General features: G+C 54.7%; 3 protein-coding genes and 1 non-coding gene across 5 annotated transcripts; 3 read left to right on the forward strand and 1 right to left on the reverse strand.

Moving 5' to 3' along the window:
- Positions 1-212: 212 nt before the first annotated feature.
- EEF2 (eukaryotic translation elongation factor 2) lies at positions 213-9,167 on the forward strand. The gene is made up of 15 exons (XM_062618638.1): positions 213-373; positions 1,002-1,216; positions 1,909-2,090; positions 2,177-2,388; positions 3,191-3,369; positions 3,709-3,814; positions 4,092-4,205; positions 4,369-4,507; positions 5,176-5,371; positions 5,550-5,808; positions 6,118-6,225; positions 6,312-6,665; positions 7,431-7,613; positions 7,703-7,835; positions 8,561-9,167. Exons 1-15 carry the CDS (start codon positions 371-373, stop codon positions 8,752-8,754), a joined length of 2,577 nt encoding a protein of 858 aa, XP_062474622.1. The 5' UTR covers positions 213-370; the 3' UTR covers positions 8,755-9,167.
- Positions 3,849-3,917, forward strand: LOC134163681 (small nucleolar RNA SNORD37). The gene has a single exon (XR_009964792.1). It is a non-coding gene; the product is annotated as a small nucleolar RNA SNORD37 (small nucleolar RNA).
- A 179-nt stretch (positions 9,168-9,346) lies between the features above and the next one.
- Positions 9,347-14,519, forward strand: DAPK3 (death associated protein kinase 3). Of its 2 annotated transcripts, XM_062618640.1 has the most exons (9): positions 9,347-9,434; positions 10,371-10,502; positions 11,535-11,895; positions 12,036-12,165; positions 12,325-12,373; positions 12,465-12,491; positions 12,591-12,743; positions 13,312-13,357; positions 13,475-14,519. In XM_062618640.1, the coding sequence occupies exons 2-9, from the start codon at positions 10,441-10,443 to the stop codon at positions 14,015-14,017; spliced, it is 1,371 nt and encodes a 456-aa protein (XP_062474624.1). In that variant the 5' UTR covers positions 9,347-9,434; positions 10,371-10,440; the 3' UTR covers positions 14,018-14,519. The 2 variants fall into 2 exon arrangements, with proteins under 2 accessions (XP_062474624.1, XP_062474623.1); XM_062618639.1 differs by lacking the exon at positions 9,347-9,434 and having other exon boundaries at positions 10,352-10,502.
- Positions 14,520-17,881: 3,362 nt separating this feature from the next.
- NMRK2 (nicotinamide riboside kinase 2) lies at positions 17,882-23,782 on the reverse strand. The gene is made up of 8 exons (XM_062618641.1): positions 23,731-23,782; positions 22,703-22,793; positions 21,380-21,428; positions 21,013-21,184; positions 19,371-19,442; positions 18,827-18,933; positions 18,362-18,447; positions 17,882-18,259 (listed from the first exon to the last, which is right to left on the reverse strand). Exons 1-7 carry the CDS (start codon positions 23,754-23,756, stop codon positions 18,365-18,367), a joined length of 600 nt encoding a protein of 199 aa, XP_062474625.1. The 5' UTR covers positions 23,757-23,782; the 3' UTR covers positions 17,882-18,259; positions 18,362-18,364.
- Between the last annotated feature and the right edge of the window lie 957 nt (positions 23,783-24,739).

A 24,739-nucleotide genomic window follows, 5' to 3' on the forward strand; every position in this document is an offset into this window, starting at 1 on the left:
GGCAAACCGGGTATGGGAGCAGGGCGCCGGGACGGGACTGACACCGGGCTCTGCTGCACCGCCGCTCTGCAGGACCCGGAGCCCCGCGCTCGCCCGCCGGTCCGGCGGCTGCTTCCCCCGCTGCAGGCCGCCGGTGCGCGGCCGTGCAGCCTCCCATCGCCGCCAACCATAGAGCCGCGGCGGGGCAGAGGGCCACGGCTACGCCTGCGCAGGTACCGCCCCCTCGGCCGGCGCCGCCCTATAAGAAGGCGGCTGTTGACGTCAGCGCTCTCTTCCGCCCGCTCTGCGCTCGCCAGCGAGACAGGGCCGCCGCCGCCGCCGCCATTGCTGTGACCCCCCCGCCCCAGAGGATCCGCCGCCATCCGCCGCCATGGTGAGCCCCCGAGCCCCGCCGCCGCCCCGCCGAGCTCCGCGGCCACCGCGCTCCTCGTGTCCCCGGCGATGAGCCCTGCGGCGGCAGGGCCCGGCCTGCCGGGGCTCCGGGGGGGGGGGACGGGTGGGGCTGGGCTCCGCGGCCGCAGCGGGGTCCTTGTCCGCCGGTGGTAGCGGGGCCCTGCGCCCGGCCCGCGGGGAGGGTGGCATTGGCGGTGATGTGGCACCGCGGCGGTGTTGACGCCGGGGACGGGCCTTTGCGCTGCCTTATGTAACGCTGCGGCCCGGGCGGGGGCAGCGCTCCGGGCTGTCACCCCCCCACACACACAGACACATCTCCAGCCGCGGAGCAGCGCCCAAGAGAGGGCTTGGGTTCAGCTGGGGGGGGACGGAGGACACCCCCTTCGTGGGGCCGCGGTTGTGAGGACGCGGAGCTGGGTGCTCACACTGCAGACCTGGGCCTTGCCGCCTGTGACGCCGGTGTCTGCGGTGCCCTTGCTGTGGGCTGTGGTGTAATGCAGGCAGAGCCGCTGTCAGTGCGGCCATGGCAGTTGTTTGGGCTCCCTGGAGTTGCCAGAGCTGTTTCTATACACCCCGTGTTATTCCCCCCCCCCCCTTCTCTCGTCAAGGTGAACTTCACAGTAGACCAGATACGGGCCATCATGGACAAAAAGGCCAACATCAGAAACATGTCTGTGATTGCCCACGTTGATCACGGCAAATCAACCTTGACTGATTCTCTGGTATGCAAAGCTGGAATCATCGCTTCTGCCCGCGCGGGGGAGACCCGGTTCACCGACACAAGAAAGGATGAGCAGGAGCGGTGCATCACCATCAAATCAACGTGAGTGCCCTCCCGCCGGGCTCCTCGGTGCTCCTGCAGCGTGGCCTGAGCTCACGGTGGGCTTTGAGTGCTCCACTGGTGATGAGAGGGGTGAAGACAGCGTCAGGCTTTGTCTAGGCTAGTTCAGAAGCTCATCTCTTGAGGATTACTTAATTGGGAGAGCGAGTATTGAGTAGCTTCTGGTGAATCATAGAGCATCACCTTAGTGGCCACTGGGAAGTAGATGTACAGCAGGAGCTTCAGCCTTCCATTTTAGCCCTGGAACTGTTGGATGTGGCTGGTACCCATTGAAGTCCTGTGGATGCAGTGCAGCGACTGTCTTGGGAGCACCTCTGGTGATGTACCTTGTGGCTGTGTTGCCACAGGCAGTTTTATGACCCTGATGGGCATAGAGAGAGCTCAGAAAGGTGATTGGGCCTTGTAGGAGAAGGGTAGTTGCTTGATTGGAAGAAATGGAACCCTCTTTGGGTGTTTCAGATTGCAGAGAGTCACAAGAGGTTATGGTTTCAGAAGAGGTCCTGGTGTCAGAGGGCCACAGGAAGGGCAGATTTTAGCCTGTGCTCCTGGTTATCTCCCACACTGGGAGAGATCCTTAGACTCAGGCACAGCTGTCTGGAGTAAAAGCCTGTTTCTAAGCTGTAAGGAGAGGTAATGTATACGTGACAATTTGAATAATGTTTCTTTCATTTCAGAGCTATTTCCCTATTTTATGAGCTCTCTGAAAACGACTTGGCCTTCATCAAGCAGAGCAAAGATGGTTCTGGCTTCTTGATCAACCTGATTGACTCTCCTGGGCACGTGGACTTCTCTTCAGAGGTTACTGCTGCTCTTCGTGTCACCGATGGCGCCCTGGTTGTTGTAGACTGTGTCTCTGGTAAGGGCTTCCGCAGCCATGTGCAGCTGGAGTGTGTGTCGGGTGAATTTGAAGCTGGGGATAACTGATTCCCCTGTGTTTGGCAGGCGTGTGCGTGCAGACAGAGACTGTGCTGCGTCAGGCCATTGCAGAGAGGATCAAGCCTGTCCTGATGATGAACAAGATGGACCGAGCGCTGCTGGAGCTGCAGCTGGAGCCAGAAGAGCTGTACCAGACCTTCCAGCGCATCGTGGAGAACGTGAACGTCATCATCTCCACGTATGGAGAAGGGGAAAGTGGCCCCATGGGAAACATCATGGTAAGTGGGAGCTGGGAGCACTGTGTTTGAGCTTATGTCCTGCAGTGGGAGGGAGCTGGTTGTCTCCTTGGTCCTTCTTTCCTGTCCCAAGTGGAGAAGCAAGGCAAGAGTGCAGTAATGAAGATGCTATCCTACCCAGATGGGTGCTGGTTTGGAGCTCTGTTGTGCTTTCATCTGATATAACCTCCTAGTTCAAAGCTTGAGCAAATAAAGACTATAAACACAAGGAAGCATTTTCTCCCCTTCCAGAGGGGACTGTTGCTTTGGAGGCCACCTTCTTGCTCACATCACATCTGTGATGGTGGGTGACATGAGACCTGAGGTTCCCATACAGCATCCCACCCCCAGCTCTCTTCTGAAATGGGAGGCCAGTAGGTGTTTGCCATTTCCTGCATCCCAAGCCCTGCTCCTGGGTGAATTCCTCAGAGCAAGCTGGGCTGTGGGCTGGAGGCTCCTGCTTTGTCCCCATTGAGCACTCGCCACATGCTGCTGGCTTTTCTGTACTGCTCATCCTTCCTCTGAAGGACAGGTGTGTTCCCTGCACCCACACCAGGGCAGCTGCTGAGCCTGTTGAAGAAAACCCAACCTGGCTGTGCGATACAAAGCTGAAGTGGAGGTGGGCTGGGATCTAGTTGCAACCTCAGAGATGGCTGCTGTCATAGAGTGGCTCAAGAGCCCATTAGTCCTGAAGCTCCGCTTTGAACCTTTGTACTCAGTGCTGTTCGGGATGAAATGAGCTGATTGCAGTCACGTGCTGTGGCTGTTCCTCTGTAACCCAGCTCTGCTGTTGGTTCTCTTCCAGATTGACCCAGTGCTGGGCACAGTGGGCTTTGGCTCTGGCCTGCATGGCTGGGCCTTCACTCTGAAGCAGTTTGCTGAAATGTACGTTGCAAAGTTTGCTGCCAAGGGGGATGCCCAGCTGAACGCATCTGAGCGTGCCAAGAAGGTTGAAGACATGATGAAGAAGCTGTGGGGAGACAGGTGAAGATTGGTCTAATTCTGGATCAGTTTCATGTGGCTGCAGCCTGATAGTGGGGGAGATGGGGAAGGAGGGAGGATGTGGCTGTGCCTGCTTAGAGCCCTGGCTCAGTCACTTGGGGTGTGTGCTAGCAAAGGAGCTGTTACCCATGAGTAGGAAACCCAGATAATGGGGAGGGGATGGTGACTGGCAACGTAAGTTCAGTGTTGCTCTGAAAACATGGGAGTGATGGAGGAAAGTATGAAGATGTTTTTTAGCAGCTGGCCTCAGCAGCCAGAACGAGCCACATTTCTGTAGCTGGGCTCTGTATTGATACTTGTCTGACTTGATTCTTTCTCCAGATATTTTGATCCTGCTACTGGCAAATTCAGTAAATCTGCTACCAGCCCAGATGGAAAGAAACTGCCCAGGACCTTCTGCCAGCTCATCCTTGACCCCATCTTCAAGGTGAGTTCCTCGGTGTTCATCCAGGCTGGGGCTGTGCATGATGATGGAAAATTTCTTCACTTTGACCTGACTTGTCTGCTTGAAGAAATTGAAACCTCTGACACGTCTCGTTACTCCGTGTGGGCAGGGAAAGGGGTGGTGGGTGTTGTGCAGGCAGGTCTGTGCCTCTGGGTGGGTTCAGCTGGGTGATGAGCAAGGACAGAAATTCTCCTTAGAGACATGGTGCTGCTGCAAACTGGGTCATGGGCAGCATTCATAACTGCTGCTGCTGTTCCAGGTCTTCAGTGCAATCATGAACTTCAAGAAGGAGGAGGCGGCTAAACTGATTGAGAAGCTGGACATCAAGCTTGACAGTGAAGATAAGGACAAAGAGGGCAAACCCCTGCTGAAGGTGAGACTGTGGGGAGGAGATGAGCGGTTGTGCTGCTCCAGCTGTGTTAAGTTACTAAGCAGCTCCAAACCCTGCTTGTGTTGGGAGGTGCTGTTGGAGGTGGAAGGTGAACTGCAGGTTGTGAACAGCCTGACCAGGTCTTGCTCCTCCGATCTCTGCTCAGGCCGTGATGAGGCGGTGGCTGCCCGCTGGAGATGCCCTGCTGCAGATGATCACCATTCACCTGCCTTCTCCTGTCACAGCCCAGAAGTACCGCTGTGAGCTGCTCTACGAGGGACCCCCTGATGATGAGGCTGCCATAGGTAGGACGAGCTGCTGCTTTGCTGCTAGTTATCTCTTCATATAAGTGCTCAGTGTTCCACCACCGTGTGGCCATCTCATTCTCCAGGCACACAGCTTGGTAGCTACTGGAATTCCTGAGTCTATATCTGTTCTGGGATGGATCAAACATGCTTAACTAGCTCACAGATTTACTCCAGAGGGCTGAGCTAGCTGACTGGAGAGTAGATAGGGTGTATGCCAGAGGCTCATGCTGAGCTTTGTATTAATATAAAACATCTCTTGGTGATGTAATGGCTTTAAAGTGGCAGGGAAGATTGAGATGAGCTCTTAGGCAGAAGCTCTTCCCTGTGAGGGTGCTGAGGCACTGGCACAGGGTGCCCAGAGAAGCTGTGGCTGCCCCATCCCTGGCAGTGTTGAAGGCCAGGTTGGACACAGGGGCTTGGAGCAAGCTGCTCCAGTGGAAGGGGTCCCTGCCCGTGGCAGGGGTTGGAGCTGGAGGAGCTTTAAATCCTTTCCAACCCAAACCATTCTGTGAGATCTTTCTCTCTGCTTGGGCTGGCCAGAAGTCAGCAGCGTGGGACAATAGTGGGTGCATGTCTTGTGTTGATATTTGGGGGGCAGGGGGGTACAGGGGATGTGTGCCGGGTACTAGAGATAATACTGAACCAGGCTGACCTCCTTCTCCCAGGTATTAAGAACTGTGACCCCAAAGGCCCCCTGATGATGTACATCTCTAAAATGGTGCCAACCTCTGACAAGGGACGTTTCTACGCTTTTGGTCGTGTCTTCTCTGGTCTCGTCTCAACTGGCTTGAAAGTCAGAATCATGGGACCAAACTACACACCTGGCAAGAAGGAGGATCTGTACCTGAAGCCAATTCAAAGGTCAGTCCTGGCTGGGATGTGGTTGGTGCTTCAGATTTGTGGTTCTAGTGCTATTTTGTGTCTTTTCTTGCCTCTGAGGTGCTTGGCCCTGGCTTCAAATCCGATGCTGAGCTCCAGGATCCTGCCTGGTGGGACCTTTTCTGTCAGACTTCATTAAAACAGCCTTCTCTCTCACCAGGACCATTCTCATGATGGGCCGTTACGTTGAACCCATTGAGGACGTGCCTTGTGGAAACATTGTTGGTCTGGTTGGTGTTGACCAGTTTCTTGTGAAGACTGGAACCATCACCACTTTTGAGCACGCTCACAACATGAGAGTGATGAAGTTCAGCGTCAGCCCTGTCGTGCGTGTGGCTGTGGAGGCCAAGAACCCAGCTGACCTGCCCAAGCTGGTGGAGGGACTAAAGCGTCTGGCCAAGTCTGACCCTATGGTGCAGGTGAATGTCCAGAATGGTTTTGGGGCCAGGAGGAATCCTGGTGCTGCTGGCACAGGAGGCTTGGCTTTCAGTGGTGATTGTGCTGGTGGAGAAGTCTTGAATTGAGCATTGGTCCCAGCCCGCTGGAGTGGGAGGGAATGCGGTGTCCCACCTTGGGGTGAGACCAGATCATCCTCAGGTCAGCAGAAAGAGCATCTAAAAGCAGATCTGAGAGTCAAAAATCAGAGGCAATCACTAATGTTTTAGGAGCAAGAGATTTTGTTGCATTGCAGCCAGAAGCTTCACCTGCTGCATTAATGGTCTTTTCAGTGCATCATCGAGGAGTCCGGGGAGCACATCATCGCTGGCGCAGGGGAGCTGCACTTGGAGATCTGCCTGAAGGACCTGGAGGAGGACCATGCCTGTATCCCCATCAAGGTAGAGGGGCTGTGGTGGTCAGAGCCCTCGGTGAGCTGTGGTCTGCTTGGTGGCTCACTGCTGCTCCCTGCTCTCTGTCACTGCAGAAATCAGATCCTGTTGTGTCCTACCGCGAGACAGTCAGTGAGGAATCCAACGTGATGTGCCTTTCCAAGTCCCCCAACAAGCACAACAGGCTCTACATGAAGGCCCGGCCCTTCCCTGATGGCCTGGCTGAGGACATCGACAAGGGGGAGGTCTCTGCCCGTCAGGAGCTGAAGCAACGAGCTCGTTACCTGGCTGAGAAGTACGAGTGGGATGTCACCGAGGCCAGGAAGATCTGGTGCTTTGGTCCCGATGGCACCGGCCCCAACATCCTGACTGACATCACCAAGGGGGTGCAGTACCTGAATGAGATCAAGGACAGCGTAGTGGCTGGCTTCCAGTGGGCAACAAAGGAGGTGAGGGAAACCCATCACACATGGGGCAATGTATGTGTAATTTGAAAGTGTATTTTAGGATAAATGGAACAGGGTGACTGGGTTGGAGGTCACTTCAGACACACAACCTCCAGACAAAAAGCTTTCTCCCAGCGCTGTGGAGAAATTCCATCACAGCAGCATGTGCTTCAAATGTGAAAGAGCTTTTCAGAGCAAAGTGGAGCAGCAGTGACAGAACCTGCTGAGATGAACAACAGAGCTGGCATCCAAAGGAAATGAGGGGTGCTCTGGGAGGCTCCATAGGGATCTGGCCTGCCTTACAAGTTACTTTCATGGGACTAGGCAAGAGATGACTCTGAAATTAGTTGGGAACAGCAACAGGAGCAGTTCTTCTCCAGTTTAGATGCCAACAACTTGGGCTTTTTTCCCCATTTATGTGAAAAAAAATTACTTTTCCTGGCCAAATAACTTGGGTTGCAGCATCATAAATGTATGTTGGTGCTTGTGCTGCCAATGTGAGCCATTGAGATGAGGGATGAGGTGCTGGTGGGAATGGTTCTGGTGCTTGAAGGCTTCTCTAAAGGGCTGTGGCTGTGCCTCAGGCCAGGTACAGCTGGTTTGGAGCTCCTGGGTGAGGAAGACCACTTGATAAGTGGCTCTCTGGCCCTTTGTGCCCTTAGAACTGCTTCCAGGGAATGCCCATAAGCTGAGGGCCCAGAGCATCCTGGTTGGGAGCACAGCTGTCCCCAGAATGGTGGTGGCTGAGCCCTTGCTCTGCTTTTCCAGGGTGTCCTGTGTGAGGAGAACATGCGTGGCGTGCGCTTCGATGTGCATGATGTCACCCTGCACGCCGATGCCATCCACCGTGGAGGCGGGCAGATCATTCCCACTGCCAGGAGGTGCCTGTATGCCTGCGTGCTCACTGCCCAGCCCCGGCTGATGGAGCCCATCTACCTTGTGGAAATCCAGGTGAGGAGCATCCCCTCAGGCCAGAAGATACTGAAGAAGGACGTGGCAGTGCGTGGCCTGTGATCCTGACCCTTTTCTCTCTGTTGCAGTGCCCAGAGCAGGTGGTCGGTGGCATCTATGGGGTGCTGAACAGGAAGCGTGGCCACGTGTTTGAGGAGACCCAGGTGGCTGGCACCCCTATGTTCGTGGTCAAGGCCTACCTGCCTGTCAATGAGTCCTTTGGTGAGTGCTGCTTCTGGGGACTCGATCCCAGCCTGGAGTGGGGGGATCCTGCATGTCACTGTCTGACCACAGCCATCATTGAGTCATTTCAATTAGAACATAACCTTTGAGATCATCAAGTCCAGCTGTTAATCCAGCACTGCCAAGTTCATCACTAAACCGTGTCCCTGACCCCCGCATCTACACGTGTCTTAAATCACTCCAGGGATGGTAACTGCTGGAGTGAGTCCAGAGGAGGCCATGAAGATGCTGCGAGGGCTGGAGCAGCTCTGCTCTGGAGCCAGGCTGAGAGAGCTGGAATATGATGATAAGGTCTCCCTGGAGCCACTTCTGTCCAGGCTGAACAAGCACAGCTCTCAGCCTGTCCTCGCATGGCTGCCTAGTCTTTCTGTCACATTTTTGGCCCTCCTACTGACCCCCTCGACAGCTTGTTTGTAGAGCATGGACCAAAACTGGACACAGGTTAGACAGAAACCTTAAAGGCTAGATTGGATGTGGCATGGAGCAAGCTGCTCCAGCGGAAGGTGTTCCTGCCTGTGGCAGGGCGTTGGAACTGGATGAGTTTTAAGGTCCCTCCCAACCCAAACCATTCCATCCTCGTCTTGGAGTCCCCTGTTGCGTTGACCCCATCTCCCCCAGCTCTTCCTTTGGGTGTTGTGTTGATGTCCCTGTGGGTCCCATCTCCCGGGGGGTGCAGGTTCTCACTCTGCCCTCTCTCCCTGCAGGTTTCACAGCCGATCTCCGGTCCAACACTGGGGGCCAGGCCTTCCCCCAGTGCGTCTTCGACCACTGGCAGATCCTCCCCGGGGACCCCTTTGACAGCGCCAGCCGCCCCAGCCAAGTGGTGGCCGAGACCCGCAAGCGCAAGGGCCTGAAGGAAGGAATTCCAGCACTGGATAACTTCCTTGACAAGCTCTAATTAAGCTCCTTGGACTCCGGGAACAGGGAAGGGAGGGAATGAATTAATGAAATTAGCAAAGGGGTTTAAACGCTCGTCACCGCCATCTCTTTGCATTTAATTGAATGGGTTTCATAATGATTTTGAGACTTGAAATGAGGAGGAAAAGGATTAAAAAACAGCCTTATAGGTTTCGGTGTTGCACATGCCTCATCTCCGCCATTGGAACTAAACCATTTCCACTCGGATTTGCCCAATTCTGTATTTATTTGACTCAAAAACGATACAAAGCCGGTTTGGGGGGTAAGGGGGTGTGAATCCATGTAAAATGAGGGGGGGGGGTTGGGGGAAGGGCTGCAGTGTGACTGTCGGTCGTGACTATCGCCGCCTGTATTAGTGCCACTGGAATTAATAAAATTGGATCATGATTAAAATTGATAAGGGGCTCCTTTTGGGGTTGGGGGGGATTTTGCGCTTTCATAGGGCGCCCCCTTGCGGTCGGGAGGACTAGGGTTGGGCGAGCAAGGCGCTTTACATGGTGGGCGGGACGATGCCACCGCGCTCATCCAATGAGCTCCGTCCGTTCTCTGAGCGACGTCCCTCCCCGCCAATAGGCGGGGCGGGACGTCGCTCAGAGGATGGGCGGAGCCAAGCGGCTGTGGTGGAATGTGGCGGCGGCGACGCGGGCGGCGGCGGCCCAGGTTTGGGGCGTTGGAGGGGGGGGAGGATTATGAGGGCTGTGGGGCTGAGGTTGTGGGGCGGGATGGGGGGGTTGAGGTCTTGTGGGGATGGGAGAGAGAGCGGGGGGGTTGGATTTGGGGGGTTGGAAGTGAGGGGTGGGGTGGGGCGGGGGCTGGGCCTGTGGGGTTTGGGGTATGGGGGGTTGTGGGGCTGGAGGAGGTTGTGAGGGATGGGGGGCATCGGGATGAGGGGATTGTAGGGGTGGGAGGGGATCGGGATGTGGGGCTGTGAGGGATGGGGCGGAGGGAGGGTAGGTCTGTGGGGTTTGGGATATGGGGGGTTGTGGGGCTGGAGGAGGTTGTGAGGGATGGGGGGGTTTGTGGGGCAGGGAGGGGATGGGGAGGTTCGGGATGAAGGGGGTTGTGGGGCTGGAGGAGGTTGTGAGGGATGGGGGGGGCTGTGGGGCAGGGAGGGGATGTGGGGGATCGGGATGTGGGGCTGTGGGGTTGGAGGAGGTTGTGAGGGATGGGGGGGTTTGTGGGGCAGGGAGGGGATGGGGAGGATCGGGATGAAGGGGGTTGTGGGGCTGGAGGAGGTTGTGAGGGATGAGGGGGGCTGTGGGGCAGGGAGGGGATGTGGGGGATCGGGATGTGGGGCTGTGGGGTTGGCTGTGGCAAGGGGGGGGGGGCTGCCTACAGTGACAGGCTTGGGATCGAGCATGGCCGTGGGGTTACAGCCACCGGCCCTGCTCCTTCCTGTCCCTGCATGGTGCTGGGGCGTGATGGCACCGGGGGGGTGTCCCCAGGACTAACCCCCTCCATCCCCATAGCACAGCAGTGGGGCTGCGCTGCTTCAAGGCTCCTTCCCCTCGGTCCCCCTGTGCCAGGCCCTGCCCCGAGCCGTCCCCAGCACCGCTGCTGGTGTTGGTGCGACCCCCCCCTGTCCTGGTGCCACAGGTGCTGATCCCCGGCTGCTCCCAGCGCCCAGCTCCGCTTGCAGGGTCGGGGCAGCTGCAGCTCCGCAGCCATGTCCACCTTCCGGCAGGAGAGCGTGGAGGACTTCTATGAGATGGGGGAAGAGCTGGGCAGGTGAGTGCCGGCCCCTCTGCGCTCTGGGGGCTTCCGTGGCTGCAGCCCTCCCTGCCCGAGCATCCTCACTGCCTACTGCAGCGCCCGTGGTGTCCCTGTGCCACCTCTGTGCTATGCAGGCAGTGGGGCTGTGGGCAGAGCCAGGCACCTCCAGCAGCTGTGTATTAACAAAGGAAGGTGTTAATTCACTTTAAACTCACTGCTATACGTGGGCAGGCCCAGCAGAGCTCCTGTCCTACCCGGGTTTGGCCAGGCCCCTCGCTGCTGCCTGGCTCTGCGCCCGTGGGACAGATCCGGGGTGAATCACTGCCTGAAAATGGGATTTAATCATCGGGATGGAGAGGCTGCGGTGGAGGGGGAGGGGGGGGGTTAGGTAAGGGTGGGCTGGGTTTGGATCCTCCAGCGCTGCCTCAGCTGCAGCAGGAGTCAGGGTCTGCCACAGCCGTGGCCCCAGGGCTCCCTCGGGTGCTGCTTCCCAGGCCCTGGGAAGGAATTGAGCAGTGGGAACATTCTGGGTGGCTTTAGTGTTTGTTCCTTTAAAAGGGGGGAGCTTCTTGGGTTTTGCTCTGTGTCCCCTTCCCTTGGGGCTGGAGCTGCATCCAGCGGGAGCCCTGGGGATGGATGTGGTGCCTGGGGGCTGGATCCCATCTGGGCAAGGCTGGTCCCTGCCCTGGGGGGGCTGTGGGTGGCCCTGGTGGTACAGGGATGTACAGAATAGTCTTGGGTCTGGGCGCCACAGAGGCTGATGACGGAGGCTGGTGACGGGACCACACGTCACCGTGTGCTGGTGGGGATGGCCAATGGCCGGGGCAGTGGGGAGGGGACAGGGCAGCCCTGGGAAGTGGGATGGATCTGTCCTAGGGGGAAGTCATTGAGGGATCCTTGTGCGTCCCAGCAGAGGGGCCATGGGGAGGGCTCAGCTGGGGCACAAGGGACAAGGGTGAACTCCCATCCTCGTACCGGTGCTGACCCCGCTGCCCAGCACACACCAGCACAACGATCCTCTGCTCACCTCCTCCCTGCATCCCGCAGCGGGCAGTTTGCCATCGTACGGAAGTGCCGGGAGAGGAAAACGGGCCTGGAATACGCGGCCAAGTTCATCAAGAAGCGTCGGCTGTCGTCCAGCCGCCGTGGCGTGAGCCGGGAGGAGATCGAGAGGGAGGTGGACATCCTGCGGGAGATCCAGCACCCCAACATCATCACCCTGCACGACATCTTCGAGAACAAGACGGACGTGGTGCTCATCCTGGAGCTGGTCTCGGGCGGCGAGCTCTTCGATTTCCTGGCTGAGAAGGAGTCCCTCACAGAGGAGGAGGCCACTCAGTTCCTCAAGCAGATCCTGGACGGGGTGCACTACCTGCACTCCAAACGCATCGCCCACTTTGACTTGAAGGTGAGGGCTGGGACATGCAGGCACCCTGAGCTCGGCAGCTGGGGAGCAGCGATGAGGATCCGGGCTCCTGTGGAGCTGGCTCTGGGATCTCTCCCTGCCTGAAGTGTGTGGGGTAACCACCGGCTCCTCTGCCCCCGCAGCCAGAGAACATCATGCTGCTGGACAAGAACGTGCCAAACCCTCGGATCAAACTCATTGACTTCGGGATTGCCCACAAGATTGAAGCTGGGAATGAATTCAAGAATATATTTGGGACCCCGGAGTTTGTAGGTGAGCTCCGGCTGGCGGCGTTCCTGCGGGACTCCAAAAGCTTTGGCTTAATCCCAGGGAGATGCCCAAAGCCGTGGTGTGTGTTGCCAGGGGGAGGTCATGGGGAAAGGCTTCTTTCCCCCAGAATAATGCTTTTTTCTTTCCTCTTTCCTTCTAAAGCCCCAGAAATCGTCAACTACGAACCCCTGGGGCTGGAGGCGGACATGTGGTGAGTGAATCCCCTCCCTGTGGGTCTGCCCTCCTGCTGAACATGCAGGGAGCTCTGCAGAGCTTCAGCCTCATCTTCCTCTCTCTTCCAGGAGCATCGGGGTCATCACTTACATCCTGTGAGTATAGGGGGAGTCTGGGGCAGAGGGGCTCTGCAGGGCGAGTCCCCTGCTCGGGCTGTCACCTCTCTGGGGTGTCACAACCTGCTCTCACCGCAGGCTGAGTGGAGCCTCCCCCTTCCTGGGGGAAACGAAGCAGGAGACCCTGACCAACATATCTGCTGTCAACTACGACTTCGATGAGGAGTATTTCAGCAACACCAGCGAGCTGGCCAAGGACTTCATCCGCCGCCTGCTCGTCAAGGACCCCAAGTGAGAGGCAGGGAGCAGAGCTGGGGGTTACCTTGGGAGGGGGACGGTCCTTCCTGCCCCACTCTCTGTCTGTGGGCAGCTCCCACATCCCCTGTCCACATGGAGTTTAGCTCTGAGCCTGCCTTTGCCCGTGCCTGTCTGCTGCTTGTTTATAAATCCTGCTTATCCCCCCACTTCCCTCGTGCTGCTGGTAGGATTTGGAAACCAAAGCTCTCCCCTGTGTCAGGCACGGCATGAATTCTGGGATCACCCTGAGGGTGCAGCAGCTTAGCTGAAAAGGAGGGAAAAGGCTATGGAAGGGGTGAAGGGCTCACCCGAGCACCCCGGAGCAGTGGTGCTGTGTGATCAGACATCAGGCAGGAGGTTCCTGCAGGCTCTTTGGGGTGTGTTTGCCGTGGGGAGGCTGCATGAGGCCAGGGAGCTGACTGCAGCCCCTGACCACAGCGAGTTCATCTGGGCCCATCCGTGCCCCAGAGGTGCTCGGATCCAAGCTGCTTTTCCAGGACTTTGACAGGGAAAGAGGCAGTGAAGCCTCTGCCCCTCGGTCGCAGCCTGGCTGTCTTTGCAGGAAGCGGATGACCATCGCTCAAAGCCTGGAGCACCCTTGGATTAAGGTGAGAACTGAAAGAACTGGCACTTTTTGGGTATCAGACACCCGAGAGGTCTGGGTTATGTGTTGCAGACCATAGGTGGGTGCTGCACCTCACACCTGTGGCCATCCCTTTCCACAGGTGATCAAGAGGAGGAACGTCCGCAACGAAGACAGCTGCAAGAAGCCCGAGCGCCGCCGGCTGAAGACCACACGCCTGAAGGAGTACACCATCAAGTCCCACTCCAGCATGCCACCAAACAACACCTACATCAACTTCGAGCGCTTCTCCAAGGTCATGGAGGAGGTGGCTGCAGCTGAGGAGAGCCTCCGAGAGCTGGAGAGGAACAAGAAGTCCTTCCAGGAGGACATCGAGGCCCTGCTGTCCATCTATGAGGAGAAGGAGGCGTGGTACAAAGAGGAGAATGAGAGCATCAGCCAGGACCTCCGCCAGATCCGGCAGGAGCTGCAGAAGACGGAGGCCCTGAAGAAGCAGGCACAGGAGGAGACCAAGAGCGTGGTGCAGGTGGCCAATGGCCTCAAGAGGCGTTACCGAAAGCTGGAGAACCACTACGAGGCACTGGCCAAGCAGGTGGCCTCGGAGATGAAGTTTGTCCAGGAGCTGGTGTGGTCCATTGAGCGCGAGAAGCTGCAGAGCAGCGAGGGCGACGGCAGCATCCGTTAGCTGGGCCGGGGCTGGCTGCCTGCAGGATGAGGTGGGATCGTCCTTCCTGAGCCCCCTGCTCACCCCAGGAGCCACTCCACCAACAGCCTCTGGGCTCGCAGTGGTGTGGGGGGGCTTGTGCCTCCCTGGAGACCCCCGCTGAGGGAGCTGTGGTTGTGCTCACCTGGGGTTTGGCTTCCTGCGTGCGGCTCTTGCTTGGCTTCACGTCCTTGTGCTCCCCTGGCTGCGCCCCGCTCCCGGCCACAATGCTCAGGGACCAGTTCCCCCCATCCCACCCCAGGCCTGGCTCTTGGAGCTGCCTGTGGGGCTCTTGGTGAGGGGAGCCCTCTCTGTACCCTGGCAGCAGCTCAGTGCATGCCTCATGTGGCCCCCAGCACGCTGCAGCCCCATGGGTGACCCCGGCTGTCCCCTGTCCCCCAGGGTGCATTGTTCCCCCCTGCCCCAGCCCTCGGTCCCACGGGCACTCTCCCCTTTAACAGAATAAAGGTTTCTGTGCACCGGGGTGGCCGCCTTGGCTCCTGCCATGGGAGGATGGTGGTGGGAAGGGGGCAAGGATGTGCTGTGCGGTAACAGCTCCTCTGCTGTGCCCACACGTGGTGTTGGTGCTCCTGTCCCAGAAGGGTTCCTTAATCTGGGAGGAGAAGGGATTGGTTTTGGGGCACGGGAGTTCCCTGCGGGATTGGAGGGAGCTCTGAGCAGGTTGCAGGGTGCTCCCAGGCTGGAGGAGCACCCAGCTCCTCTTGCCTCAGACCATGGGGGAGTCCTGTGGGCTCCGATTGAAGCATGGTTCTGGGAGCTGGAGAAGGTCTATGGGATTTGGGGAGGCCCCTGGGGCTCAGGGAGGGCTCCAGGGTTTCTGAGGGTTCCCTGCCCTTTTCTCCAGGGATCTCCCTTTGGCAGGGGATCTGCCAGATCCCGGTTTGGATGGGAACAGGGTGGATAAGGAATTGGCGCCAATATACTTGGGGCCAGGAAGAGTCGATAAGCTTAGGGTGCAGCTGGTGGCTGGTGCGAGGGGAGCCCCAGCTCCCCCTGGGACAGGGGCACAAGGTTCCAAATTGCCATTTCCTCTGGGAGCACTGCAGGGTTTCCGGCTGCCCTCAGCCCTCTGCTGATGGAGCCAAGATTCAGCTGAACTTGATCTGGGGGAATCACCAGCCAAATCCTGGCGGATGCACAGCATCCCTCCGGCTTGCCAGCACCCGTGCAGGGAGGCAGCAGCGGGTTTCCCTCCGGCTGAGCTCCGGGACTGGGGGAATTGCCCGATTTAGGCTTTATTTGCTGCTCTAGTGCTTCCCCCTCTGGCTCCTCTGGGTGGAGGGGACATGTCCCGTGTCCCATGTCCCGTGTCCCTGTCCATGCCATTCCTTGGGCAGCCCCATGTGCCACTGACGTCCCACCGGGTGTAGGTTTCATCCCAACCCATGGGGCACATGGGGCCAGGGATAATTTTAGTCTGACCCCATTTTTCCAGGCCAAGGCTCTTGGCACCCAGGGGTGCCGCATGGTGTTACCGCCTGGCTGGTGGCAGCTCCCGGCGCGGAGCAGGATTGGTGCCACGGCATTTGATCTGGAGTCCTGGATATTTGATCTGCTTTTACAGAACCAATTCGTCACCAGAGCCGGCGTGTGAAGGGATGTATGGAAATCCTATAGCGACAGTTGGTCCCAAGCTGTGCAAAGTTCACATAGTGCTGAGGCTTCCCAGCTGCTCCTCGTGCCACAGGTTCCTGTTTCATGCTCCCAAAGGCTCTTGGAAGTCACTCGCCATTCACCCTGGCCGGCACAGGCTTCTCCCTGCAGGTATGCTGCTCCGGAGGGGTGCTGGAGGAGATCCTATCTTGGGCGATGGCCAAAGATAACACCAGAGTGTTTAAAAAGCAGGATTTGGGGTGGTTCTGGTGAGTTTTAAATTGCAGAGGGAGCTCAGACAGCTCCGATGCACCGGGTACCAGTGCAGAGGGGGAGAATACTGACTGCTCAGCGTGGAGGAAGAATTATGGGGGAGGCTGTGTCCGGGAGGCAAACCCAAAGGGGATACCGGATTTCACCCACGTGACAAACCAGCACGTGCTGCCTCAGTTCCCCTCTCGGAGCTGGAGCCGGCACTGCCCTGGAATGTTTTATGCTGTCCGTGGGCAGGGAATACCAAAGTGCCTTTTTTAGGCTTCAGTTTCTGCCTCCTCGCAGCAGCGTGAGGGGAAGGGCTTCTCCCTTACATATCCTTGTGGAAGCAGACTGGGTTTGCACAGCTCATCAGGTGGGAGCTAAACCCATCTGGGGAACGCTGAGGGAAACCACATCAGAACTCACTGCAGAACGGAGCCAGGGCTTTGGGATTTTCCTACTGGAAACAAGCAATGTAACAATGTCAAATGGACTTACAGGGTACCAGTGACAGGTCACAGCTTTGCCACTGACGAACACCCAGCCCTGTAATGGTGTAATGAGAATGTTGTGGGTGTCTCCAGACACACGCATGTCACACATGAGGAAATCTGCCTCTTTATAGCTTGTGGAAGCGTGGGTGATGCCATCACTATTCCTGTTTTGTTGCTGGCTGCGGTGTTCCATTCTGGCCAGACAATTGGAAAATCTCAGTGTTAACACGAGGAGGAGGTGGCTGGATCCTTCTGGTGGCTTAAAGCACCCCTTGAAACCAGCTTGGTGGGAGTTTCAGGGTGACTGCTCACTGATCTGTGGCAGCTGCTTTTCTGGAGCACTGTTTCTAATTAAAGTGTGCCCAAAACTCTTCCAAAGTGATCCGTGCTGATGCCACAGCCAAGTTATTTCGGTGCCCAGAAGATCCCTGTGCTCACCCCACGTGAGAGGTTTTATACTTTAACCCAGGAACCTTTGGTGCATGGTGCAATGCACATGCTCGGGTGCAGCAGTTCAATGGCACTTCCTATCTTTAGCCGCCCATCTCCACCATCCCACCATGGTATTCCAGCCCAGTCCCAGGCACAGTAGAGTGAGGGAGGCTATTACTAGCTTGGAGCAAGGACAGCATTGGTTCCAGGTTGGTCTTGGTGTTCTTCAGGCACAACATCCCCTTTGCTTTCTCAAGCTCTTTATGATCTGTGGTGCGAGTTAGTGCAGTATTGTGTTTGCCCAGGTACTGCCCTGCTGTTCACTCACAGTGGGAGGTTTCTTTAGCTCACTGGCAGGAAGCCCATCACCAGAAACATCAGGAAAACTATTGCCACTATTATTTTACCGACAAAATTTGCTAGGAAGGGAGGACGCAGAGGAGTAAGGAACCTGTGGGCGTCCCATAAACTTACCTAAAGCATTTGTAAGAGCAGAACCTCCTGTACTTTGGTTTTACAGTTGCAGTTTGCCATCTGGCACTGTAATACAGGGTTTTGCCCTAAATGTCACCCACTTGGGACACATCCACCTCTATAGGAGCCCTCTGCAGGTACATCACCACCTGAAGTTCAGCGAGGCAGGAATCTGGGACCAAATAACATCCTCATATGGGTGGTGAGAGGCAGAAAGAGACTTCTGTCCAAACTTGTCACCCAGGGAGCACTCGGCTGCTGGCTGAAACAGGGCTGCAGTATCTTTATGTGCTAATTTGAGTGTGAAGTGAGAAACGCCACGAAGCAGAGGCTGACATTAAACTGGTTTCATACTAGCACGTTATAAATAGCTTCAGTGCTGTGCCCCTCCCACCACTGCATGGAGAATCCCGCTCTCACTGGGACTCCTGAACCAGGCTTCCCGGTCAGGGTTACCACTGAAAGCAAGACAGTGACACAGAGTAGGGCTGACACCTCAAGTGTTGTTGTGTTTGGGGACTTTTGTGCCTGTTCATCTCACAGGAAAGGTGACTGACATTAAACGGGACCTCAGATAAAGACTTGAAATTGGTTTTTACTGAATTGAGATGTTACAAACAAGCTGTTGCAGACAGACTCCATGTCTGCAGAAGCACATGAGCAGAAGAGCCAGTTTTTCTCCCAGCGTAGCTCTACTTGTTCATTATAAAAATGCACTTTCAACTTCGGGATAAGCCAGAGGAATACAAAATAAGAAAGTTAAAAAAACAAAAACAAAACCACCAAACCAATCCTGTCCATCAGAGGTGTGAATAAGTTACCTTCATTCTTCAATTATATACAAAAGATACTTTCCAAAGGACAGTATAGGATGAGTTTACACAAATAAACCCTCCTGCCAACTGCAGTACTATTTACATCGCGCTGTACACAGGTCTTCCAGGTCTTTGAGATCCTAAAAAGCAAAAGGGGAAGTGTGAGCACTGGGGAGCAGGAGCAGGTCATTCCCCAGTCAGCACCTCTTGTCCCACCCCATCTATGGTGGGACCACATTTACCTGTCAGCAGTTCAAAAGCTTGTTGTGAATATCCTCAAAGACTTGGTTGTAGAGTTCATCTCGGGACTTGAGCCCATCTAAATAAACTGGAGGAAGAAGGTGTAGGTTTCTGATCAGAATAAATTCCTCTAGATCAGTTTTAAAGTATTTCAAATTGACCAAATGCAGTAAAATTTCCCAAATTGGAAAATTGGAAGCCCAGAATCATCCTTAAAAACTTGTGCCCCACAGAGTCTCTTATCCCACTATAAAGAATGTGGTTTGTCTCTTTTAGTATGAAACAAAGGGAAGAAGTCCTGAGCTGTAAAACTGCCTGTGTTTATCTGCACAGAGAGTAGGCCAGGATTAGAGCTTCCCAGTACAAACAGAACCTTTGCCTCACTGCAGTTCAAGTTCCCATGAATTAAATTACTGAATTCCTTAAAACCCAAAGCCCAGGGCCAGGGTGCTTGGGGAGGGGCTCACCAACATCAACACCACAGTCCTCCATTGCTTTCCTGTGTTTCAAGTACATGGGCCAGACGTGTCCATCAAAGAGACCCGGTGGGTCAGGAACGGTGTAGTTACGTGTACTGCAAACAGCAAAACAGGCAAAGAACATCAGGATGCATTATCCCTGCCCAGGACAAGATGTCTTTAAGGTCTCAATCCATTCTGTGATGTGTGACGATGGGGACAGCACTGCCTCTTGCACATGCCGACAGCCTGAAGCTAATCTGACAGCTCTCACTTGAATTGATGTAAAAGTCAATTGTCAGAGTCCAATTTCTCATCAACAGTTGTCTGTTTTGCATCAAGTTTATTTAGTGAATACAGAAGCTGCAGGTGGCCAATGAAGGTGAAGCAATCTCCAAGGGTTTACTGATGCTCATAGAGCTGGGCTTGTTGAGCCTGGGGAAGGCTCCTTAAGGGGAGACCTTATTGCAGCTCCCAGAGCCTAAAGGGGCTAACAAGAAACCTGGAGAGGGGCTTTGGACAAGGAATGTAGGGACTTCCAAAAGAGTCTTACCTTCTCCTCCTTTTGCACTCATCATATGGAACTGCCAGGTAGTAGCGCAAGTCAAAGAGATCTATCAGTGGTCTGGGGTAGGGTAGAAAGAAAGAAGGTGTCTATTTTTTTTTGCCAGAGAAAAGTTAAATCACCCCTGAAAGCCACAAAAATCTGCCTCTCCCATATTTGTGTCTGTTAGAAACAGCAGAAGTGTAAGTGTCCTCAGGAAGACACAAGCTAATGTACAGTAGGTTTATTCACCACAGAACACAGGGTTTGGAGGTCAGAATAGTGCACCACATAGTCTTCCCATCCAAGCACCTCCTGCTGTGGGGGGGGTCAGACACTGGACTGGGAAGCCCTGGGTTGTGAACTGTGCCTCTTCTTGATCATTTGCCTTGGCAGGGGGTTGTACTAGATGATCTCCAGAGGTCCCTTCCAATCCTAATGGTTCTGTGATACCCAGAAGACTAAAGCTGTGGTCCATCTGATCTGCACTGACTTAAAAACCACCTGGCCTGCTGTGCTGCAGCACATGTGGGCACACAGGTTTAGCAAAGGCAGCTCCATCAGCTCCTGTTCTTTTCCAGAGCTGGCTCTACTGCAGCTTTCTGTGTCGTGCTGCTATTAGGCTGAAGAAACTAAACCTAGAAAAATCCTTGAAGCAAACCTAGTTTGAACCTGGTGGGACTCAGACTTCTAAAAGCCTGGGAAGGTTGCACAAATGCTTCATATGGCATGAACAGAGCAAGCTACAGGTCCAGGACTATAGAGAAGCTCCCATTAACAAGACAGAGCTTCAGAGGTGTTTATAACCTTCAGGAGATACCAAGAGTCACCTCGCTGGGGACAGGCCAAGAACACCCAGCAGTGTGCCAGCACATTCCTCACTTGGCCATGACAGCCGGTCCACAATTGCCATTTTACGTTCAGTTTGGAAAGCTGGGATGGTGCTGCCTGTCTGATGGCTCAGAAACAACTCTGGGTTTCTGAGTGTCACAGCTTGTTCTCCTGAAAGAGTTTTGTAAACAAAACTGGAGTTTGGAGCCAAGAATCTTTTGCTGGTCACATCCATAGCACGTGATTTCTGCAGGGTGTATATTTAGCTATTGGGAGTTTTCTCTCTTCACTGGAGTCTCCCCTCTTCCTGCCAGACATTTGTCCTCCCATGTAAAAAAAGCAAAAAGGTTGATCTGTGCTCCAGTTTACAATTAATTCCTAAGCTCAGTTTAGTGTCAACCACTTTTATCACATGAAGGAGCTATTCCTAAATTCCAGGGGAGATTCCATGCAGAGTGGATGCTCTCCTTGTCCTCATCAATGACCTTTGCAGGTCAAGGTTTGGGCCTCATGGAGGAAGGCCAGAAGGGAAGCCTGTGCCACCGCTGCTGGCTCAGTACTGATCTACAGCTCCCCATGCCTGGACTTCAAGGGCATGCCCTAAATGAGCTTCCTGCATTACCTTGAGAAAGTCTCCTCATGCACCTCGCTTTTCCCAGCATTTACTGGGAAATTTTCCATTGGACATGAGAAAAACTCTTGTTCATGATACCTCAGGACAAGACAGGAGGGGTATATTAGTAAAAAGGAGGGTTTAGCCCCGGCAGCAAGGATCTAGTGTTCTTCCCTGGCAAACTGTTAATAGTTCCCCAAACCTTACTTGTAATTATAAAGCAGGAAGCCTTCAATGACCAATATATGGGTATCTTTGGAGGCTGGCTCTTTAGAGCCAGGCGTAACATTCACCCCATGGGAACGGGCAAACTTCACTGGGTTCTCAATCCAGGCACGCACAGTGCTCACCATTGCCTCCATATCCAAGGAGTCCAACACTAGTTAGAAGAAAGGGGGTGGGTGGGACAAAGGTACATAATCAAATACCATAGAGCACATAGCTTGAAAGTATAAAATAGAATGAACTTGTTAAATTGAAATTACAGAAATTTACTGTTAAATCTTTAATAATGAAAAAGAAATACTTAGGAAAAATATACATTACTGCATCCTATAGCGAACACTGCTCTTACCATCCCATTGTTTAAAGCCGTCTTCCCCGACTTCTATTTGATCTTGTGGCTGAAATATAGTGAGCAATAAAACATTGCTGCAAACTCAGCGTGATCAGTTACCTAAGATCCGATCACAACCTGGACATTACTGCAATACACAACAAAGCAAGTGTTCACTTAACAACAGTTACAGACCCTGCTTGGGCTACATTCAAATACAAGTTCCCGTTTCCAACCCCAGGAACTGTGGAGTTCCCTTGGCTTGGTGAAACCATTTGGGGCAAAGTTCTAGGTTAATAATTCAGTATGGTACTATTAACCAAAAACAGGACAGGTGCCTGCTTATAAGTCAACACATTAAAGAACTTAAAATGCAAATACAGCAAGAAGTGACTGCTAAAATTTACATGTTCAAAAACAGCTATTTTAACTCCTAACACAAATGCAGGTCAGCAAAGCAAGACACTTGGTCACTAGTTATAGCTTTACTAGCTACTTACTAGCCTAGCTACTATAGCTTTACCAGTGTTTGCTAACTAAGCACGCTAATGAAAAGCTATAGATCTTTAAGGAGACTCCAACAGAATTCCTTCACTTTCAGGGCTCATGTATGACCCTGTATGCACGAGGCTTGTGGCACAGGAGCTTTTCAAATGAGTGTCTCCATTTCACATGCTCCTGCAGACAGGACAAACTGGTGCCAGTGTGCTGCACACACCAGGGGACAACAGAGGGATGCTTCTAGTGTGTGGCCACATGGCTTGGGCTCCCACATACAGTGGGGTCCAGCTCTGCCCTTCCTGGGAGCCCTGCAGGGATCGGTGATGGGGTCCCTGCTGCTCTCCCAGCTCAGCACAAGGGCACAGAGCTTCTGTGCACTCAGCAATCTCTTAACCGGGTTCCTGACACAGAGCTGGCAAAGCTCCCCAGTACAACTGTATTTAAAGCAGCAGAGAAATGATTAAATCCCGGAGTATTATTTAGAAGCAACGTATTTAAATAAGAAGGAAAACCCAGCATGGAGGAAGTGGTTTGTGCAGAGCACAGCGAATGACCCCCAACAGAAAGCAGTAGTTAGATCTGTTGCTAGAAGTAAGGGATGCTTTTACTGCAGCCATTCTGGGGCTGCAGACACTGACACTTGTGCCAGCACCTCCTTCCCTGCCCCAAAATCGCACAGAGGAGCAGAAAACTAACACCAGGAGGCTGCTGCTCCTAAGGCACCAAACCCGACATGGAAAACACGCACAAGTACCCCAAACCCGGCGCGCTGGGGCCTACAGCGGCTGCCACCGCACGGACAAGCAGCGGTTAAACGCTTTAACCGGGGGCTCAGCGTACCTTGAAGAAGTCATCCTGGTGCACCACGCAGCAGTTGGGCAGCGCCTTGACGAGCCTCTTGGTCAGCGTGGTTTTGCCACCGTTGGTGACCCTGCGGGGAGAGGGAAGACGGCGGCGGAGAACCGAGATCCCGCCGGGAGCGCCCTGAGGGGAAGGAGCCCCCCAACCCCCCCCCAAGGTTTAAATTTCCCGCCTACCGGAGCTCTGGCCGCCCATTGGCTGCGACCGCCCCTTCCCTTTCCCGCCCCGCTCAACGGCCGCGCTGAGGGAGCCGCCATGGCCGCCCCCGAGCCGGGGGAAGCCGCCTCAGCATGGAGGAGGCGGCGCGGCCCCCGGGGCAGGCGGAACCGGCGTTCACCGCTCTCCACCGCCCGTGTTGGCCTTGAAGGGTTTAACCCTCGCCCGGTGAGCTCTAGGAGCGTCTCCAATGGGTCACCACTGAGGGAGGCTCGCTCGTTCCTCACTGACTCAGTTTTATACCTGCGAACCGGTTTTAAGACAAAAGGCCTGAATCATCTTCCTCTCCAGCGATCTCCAGTCTGCGCTTATTCAAAGGGGATAAACCCCGCACGCTGCCTCTAACCCAGGGTCCTGCAGCCCCTTGTGCAGCCGCGGGGATGCCCCTGCCCCGGCTCGCACACAGGATTCCTTCCAAATCCTGCCTCTTTTGGACAAAATAAAAGCTTTTCCTACCCCCTCCATCCTATATGAAGCAGCTTTTCCTCTTTGCCTTCCAGAGAAGCTTTAAGAAGCAAAACTCAACATCTCTTGCCACAGGTGAGGCACATTGCTCCGGCTGACCGAGAAACTGACTGTTGCTGTCTGTTTCAAGCCTTTACAGACCTGCCTATGAACCTTGGGCATGCATCACCCCGCAGAGCTCCAAGAGGCACAAACAGTCACATCATCCCTAGAACGCTATAACATCCCTTCATAGCCAGATACATCACCTCCAGCGCCCGGCTCAGCTTATCCACAGCAATGAACCAAGACAAAGCAACATCGGGACACCAAAACCAGGCACTCACCCTCCGATGCCTATGATGTATTTCATCTCCTCAGCGGGAGCGCGGTAAGAAAAGAACTAACTTAGAAACGCTGCGATTACTTTCAATGGACCGAACCTAAACCTTTCCTCTCCGTTTCCTCCCCCCTCAGCCCGGCCTCTCCTCCCTCTTTCATTGAGCTAATGGGGCTTTGCCCTTCATTTATAGGGTCCGCCCGCAGCGCCCTCCCCTCGGGCCGCCTCTCCCCGCCCCGCCTGCCGCTGGAGCCCTGTGACCGTCATGAGCCGCGCTCCGCGGCCGGGGTCAGGCGCGCTGCCGCGGCACCTGTTCCGTCCGCCACCCGCTGGGACCCCCCCGTGCCCGCCCCCGCTATAAATAACCCTTTGGCGAGCGCTTGCTTTGCCTAACTTAGTCATTGAGGCGGGTGGAAATGTCAGTGCGGTGCCTTTGGGGGGTGCGGGAGGGTGCAAAGGGTTGGGGTTCCTTTGCCTTGAAGCCTTCCTCTCCATTTCCCCCGTCCTCCTCCCTCCCACCCCAATTTCATTGTTTAAAATGCATCCAGGAAGTTTTTTGCTTCCCTAAACATATGGCAAGAAAAGTAAGGGAACTAAATGATCTTTTCTTGCCTTGAAGCCTTTCTCTTCATCACCCCTTTTCCTCCTCTCTCCCAGCCCGATTTCATTGTTTAAAATGCATCCAGGACGTTTTTTGCTTCCCTAAACTTATGATAGGAAAAGTAAAGGAACTAAATAATATTTTTATTCTTTTCAGGGAAGCTGTTCAGAGAAATGGATATGCAGAGGCTGAGGAGTGAATCCATTTGGACCAATATCTTCAGAACTTCTAGGAGGGACTTCTTAAACAGTTTATTCTCTGGCCACAGGCAATAATAAATGAATATATAAATACATAAATAACATAAAATGCCAGTAACTTTCTGGAGGGCCTCCTGCTCTGCAGTTCACTCGTGTAAGGTAGTGCTTTTTAAGGGAAGTTAGCTACACTGGACTGCTTCCTCAAGTGACAACCT

This window comes from Pezoporus occidentalis, unplaced genomic scaffold (genome assembly GCF_034315485.1).
Source record: "Pezoporus occidentalis ecotype Australia unplaced genomic scaffold, CSIRO_AGI_Poc_V1 ctg202, whole genome shotgun sequence".
NCBI lineage: Eukaryota > Metazoa > Chordata > Aves > Psittaciformes > Psittacidae > Pezoporus > Pezoporus occidentalis.

What these genes read in the sequence shown, in the direction of transcription:
- EEF2 (XM_062618638.1), top strand. An exon ending in TGATGATGAGGCTGCCATAG is followed by an intron (nt 4,508 to 5,175) that starts GTAGGACGAGCT and finishes TCCTTCTCCCAG; the next exon opens with GTATTAAGAACTGTGACCCC. An exon ending in TACCTGAAGCCAATTCAAAG is followed by an intron (nt 5,372 to 5,549) that starts GTCAGTCCTGGC and finishes CTCTCTCACCAG; the next exon opens with GACCATTCTCATGATGGGCC.
- DAPK3 (XM_062618640.1), top strand. Translation starts at nt 10,441, where the DNA reads ATGTCCACCTTCCGGCAGGAGAGCGTGGAGGACTTCTATGAGATGGGG. An exon ending in ATGGGGGAAGAGCTGGGCAG is followed by an intron (nt 10,503 to 11,534) that starts GTGAGTGCCGGC and finishes TGCATCCCGCAG; the next exon opens with CGGGCAGTTTGCCATCGTAC. An exon ending in TGGAGCACCCTTGGATTAAG is followed by an intron (nt 13,358 to 13,474) that starts GTGAGAACTGAA and finishes CCCTTTCCACAG; the next exon opens with GTGATCAAGAGGAGGAACGT.
- NMRK2 (XM_062618641.1), bottom strand. Translation starts at nt 23,756, where the DNA reads ATGAAATACATCATAGGCATCGGAGG. An exon ending in ACCAGGATGACTTCTTCAAG is followed by an intron (nt 21,429 to 22,702) that starts GTACGCTGAGCC and finishes ACTATATTTCAG; the next exon opens with CCACAAGATCAAATAGAAGT. An exon ending in GAGTGCAAAAGGAGGAGAAG is followed by an intron (nt 18,934 to 19,370) that starts GTAAGACTCTTT and finishes TGCTGTTTGCAG; the next exon opens with TACACGTAACTACACCGTTC.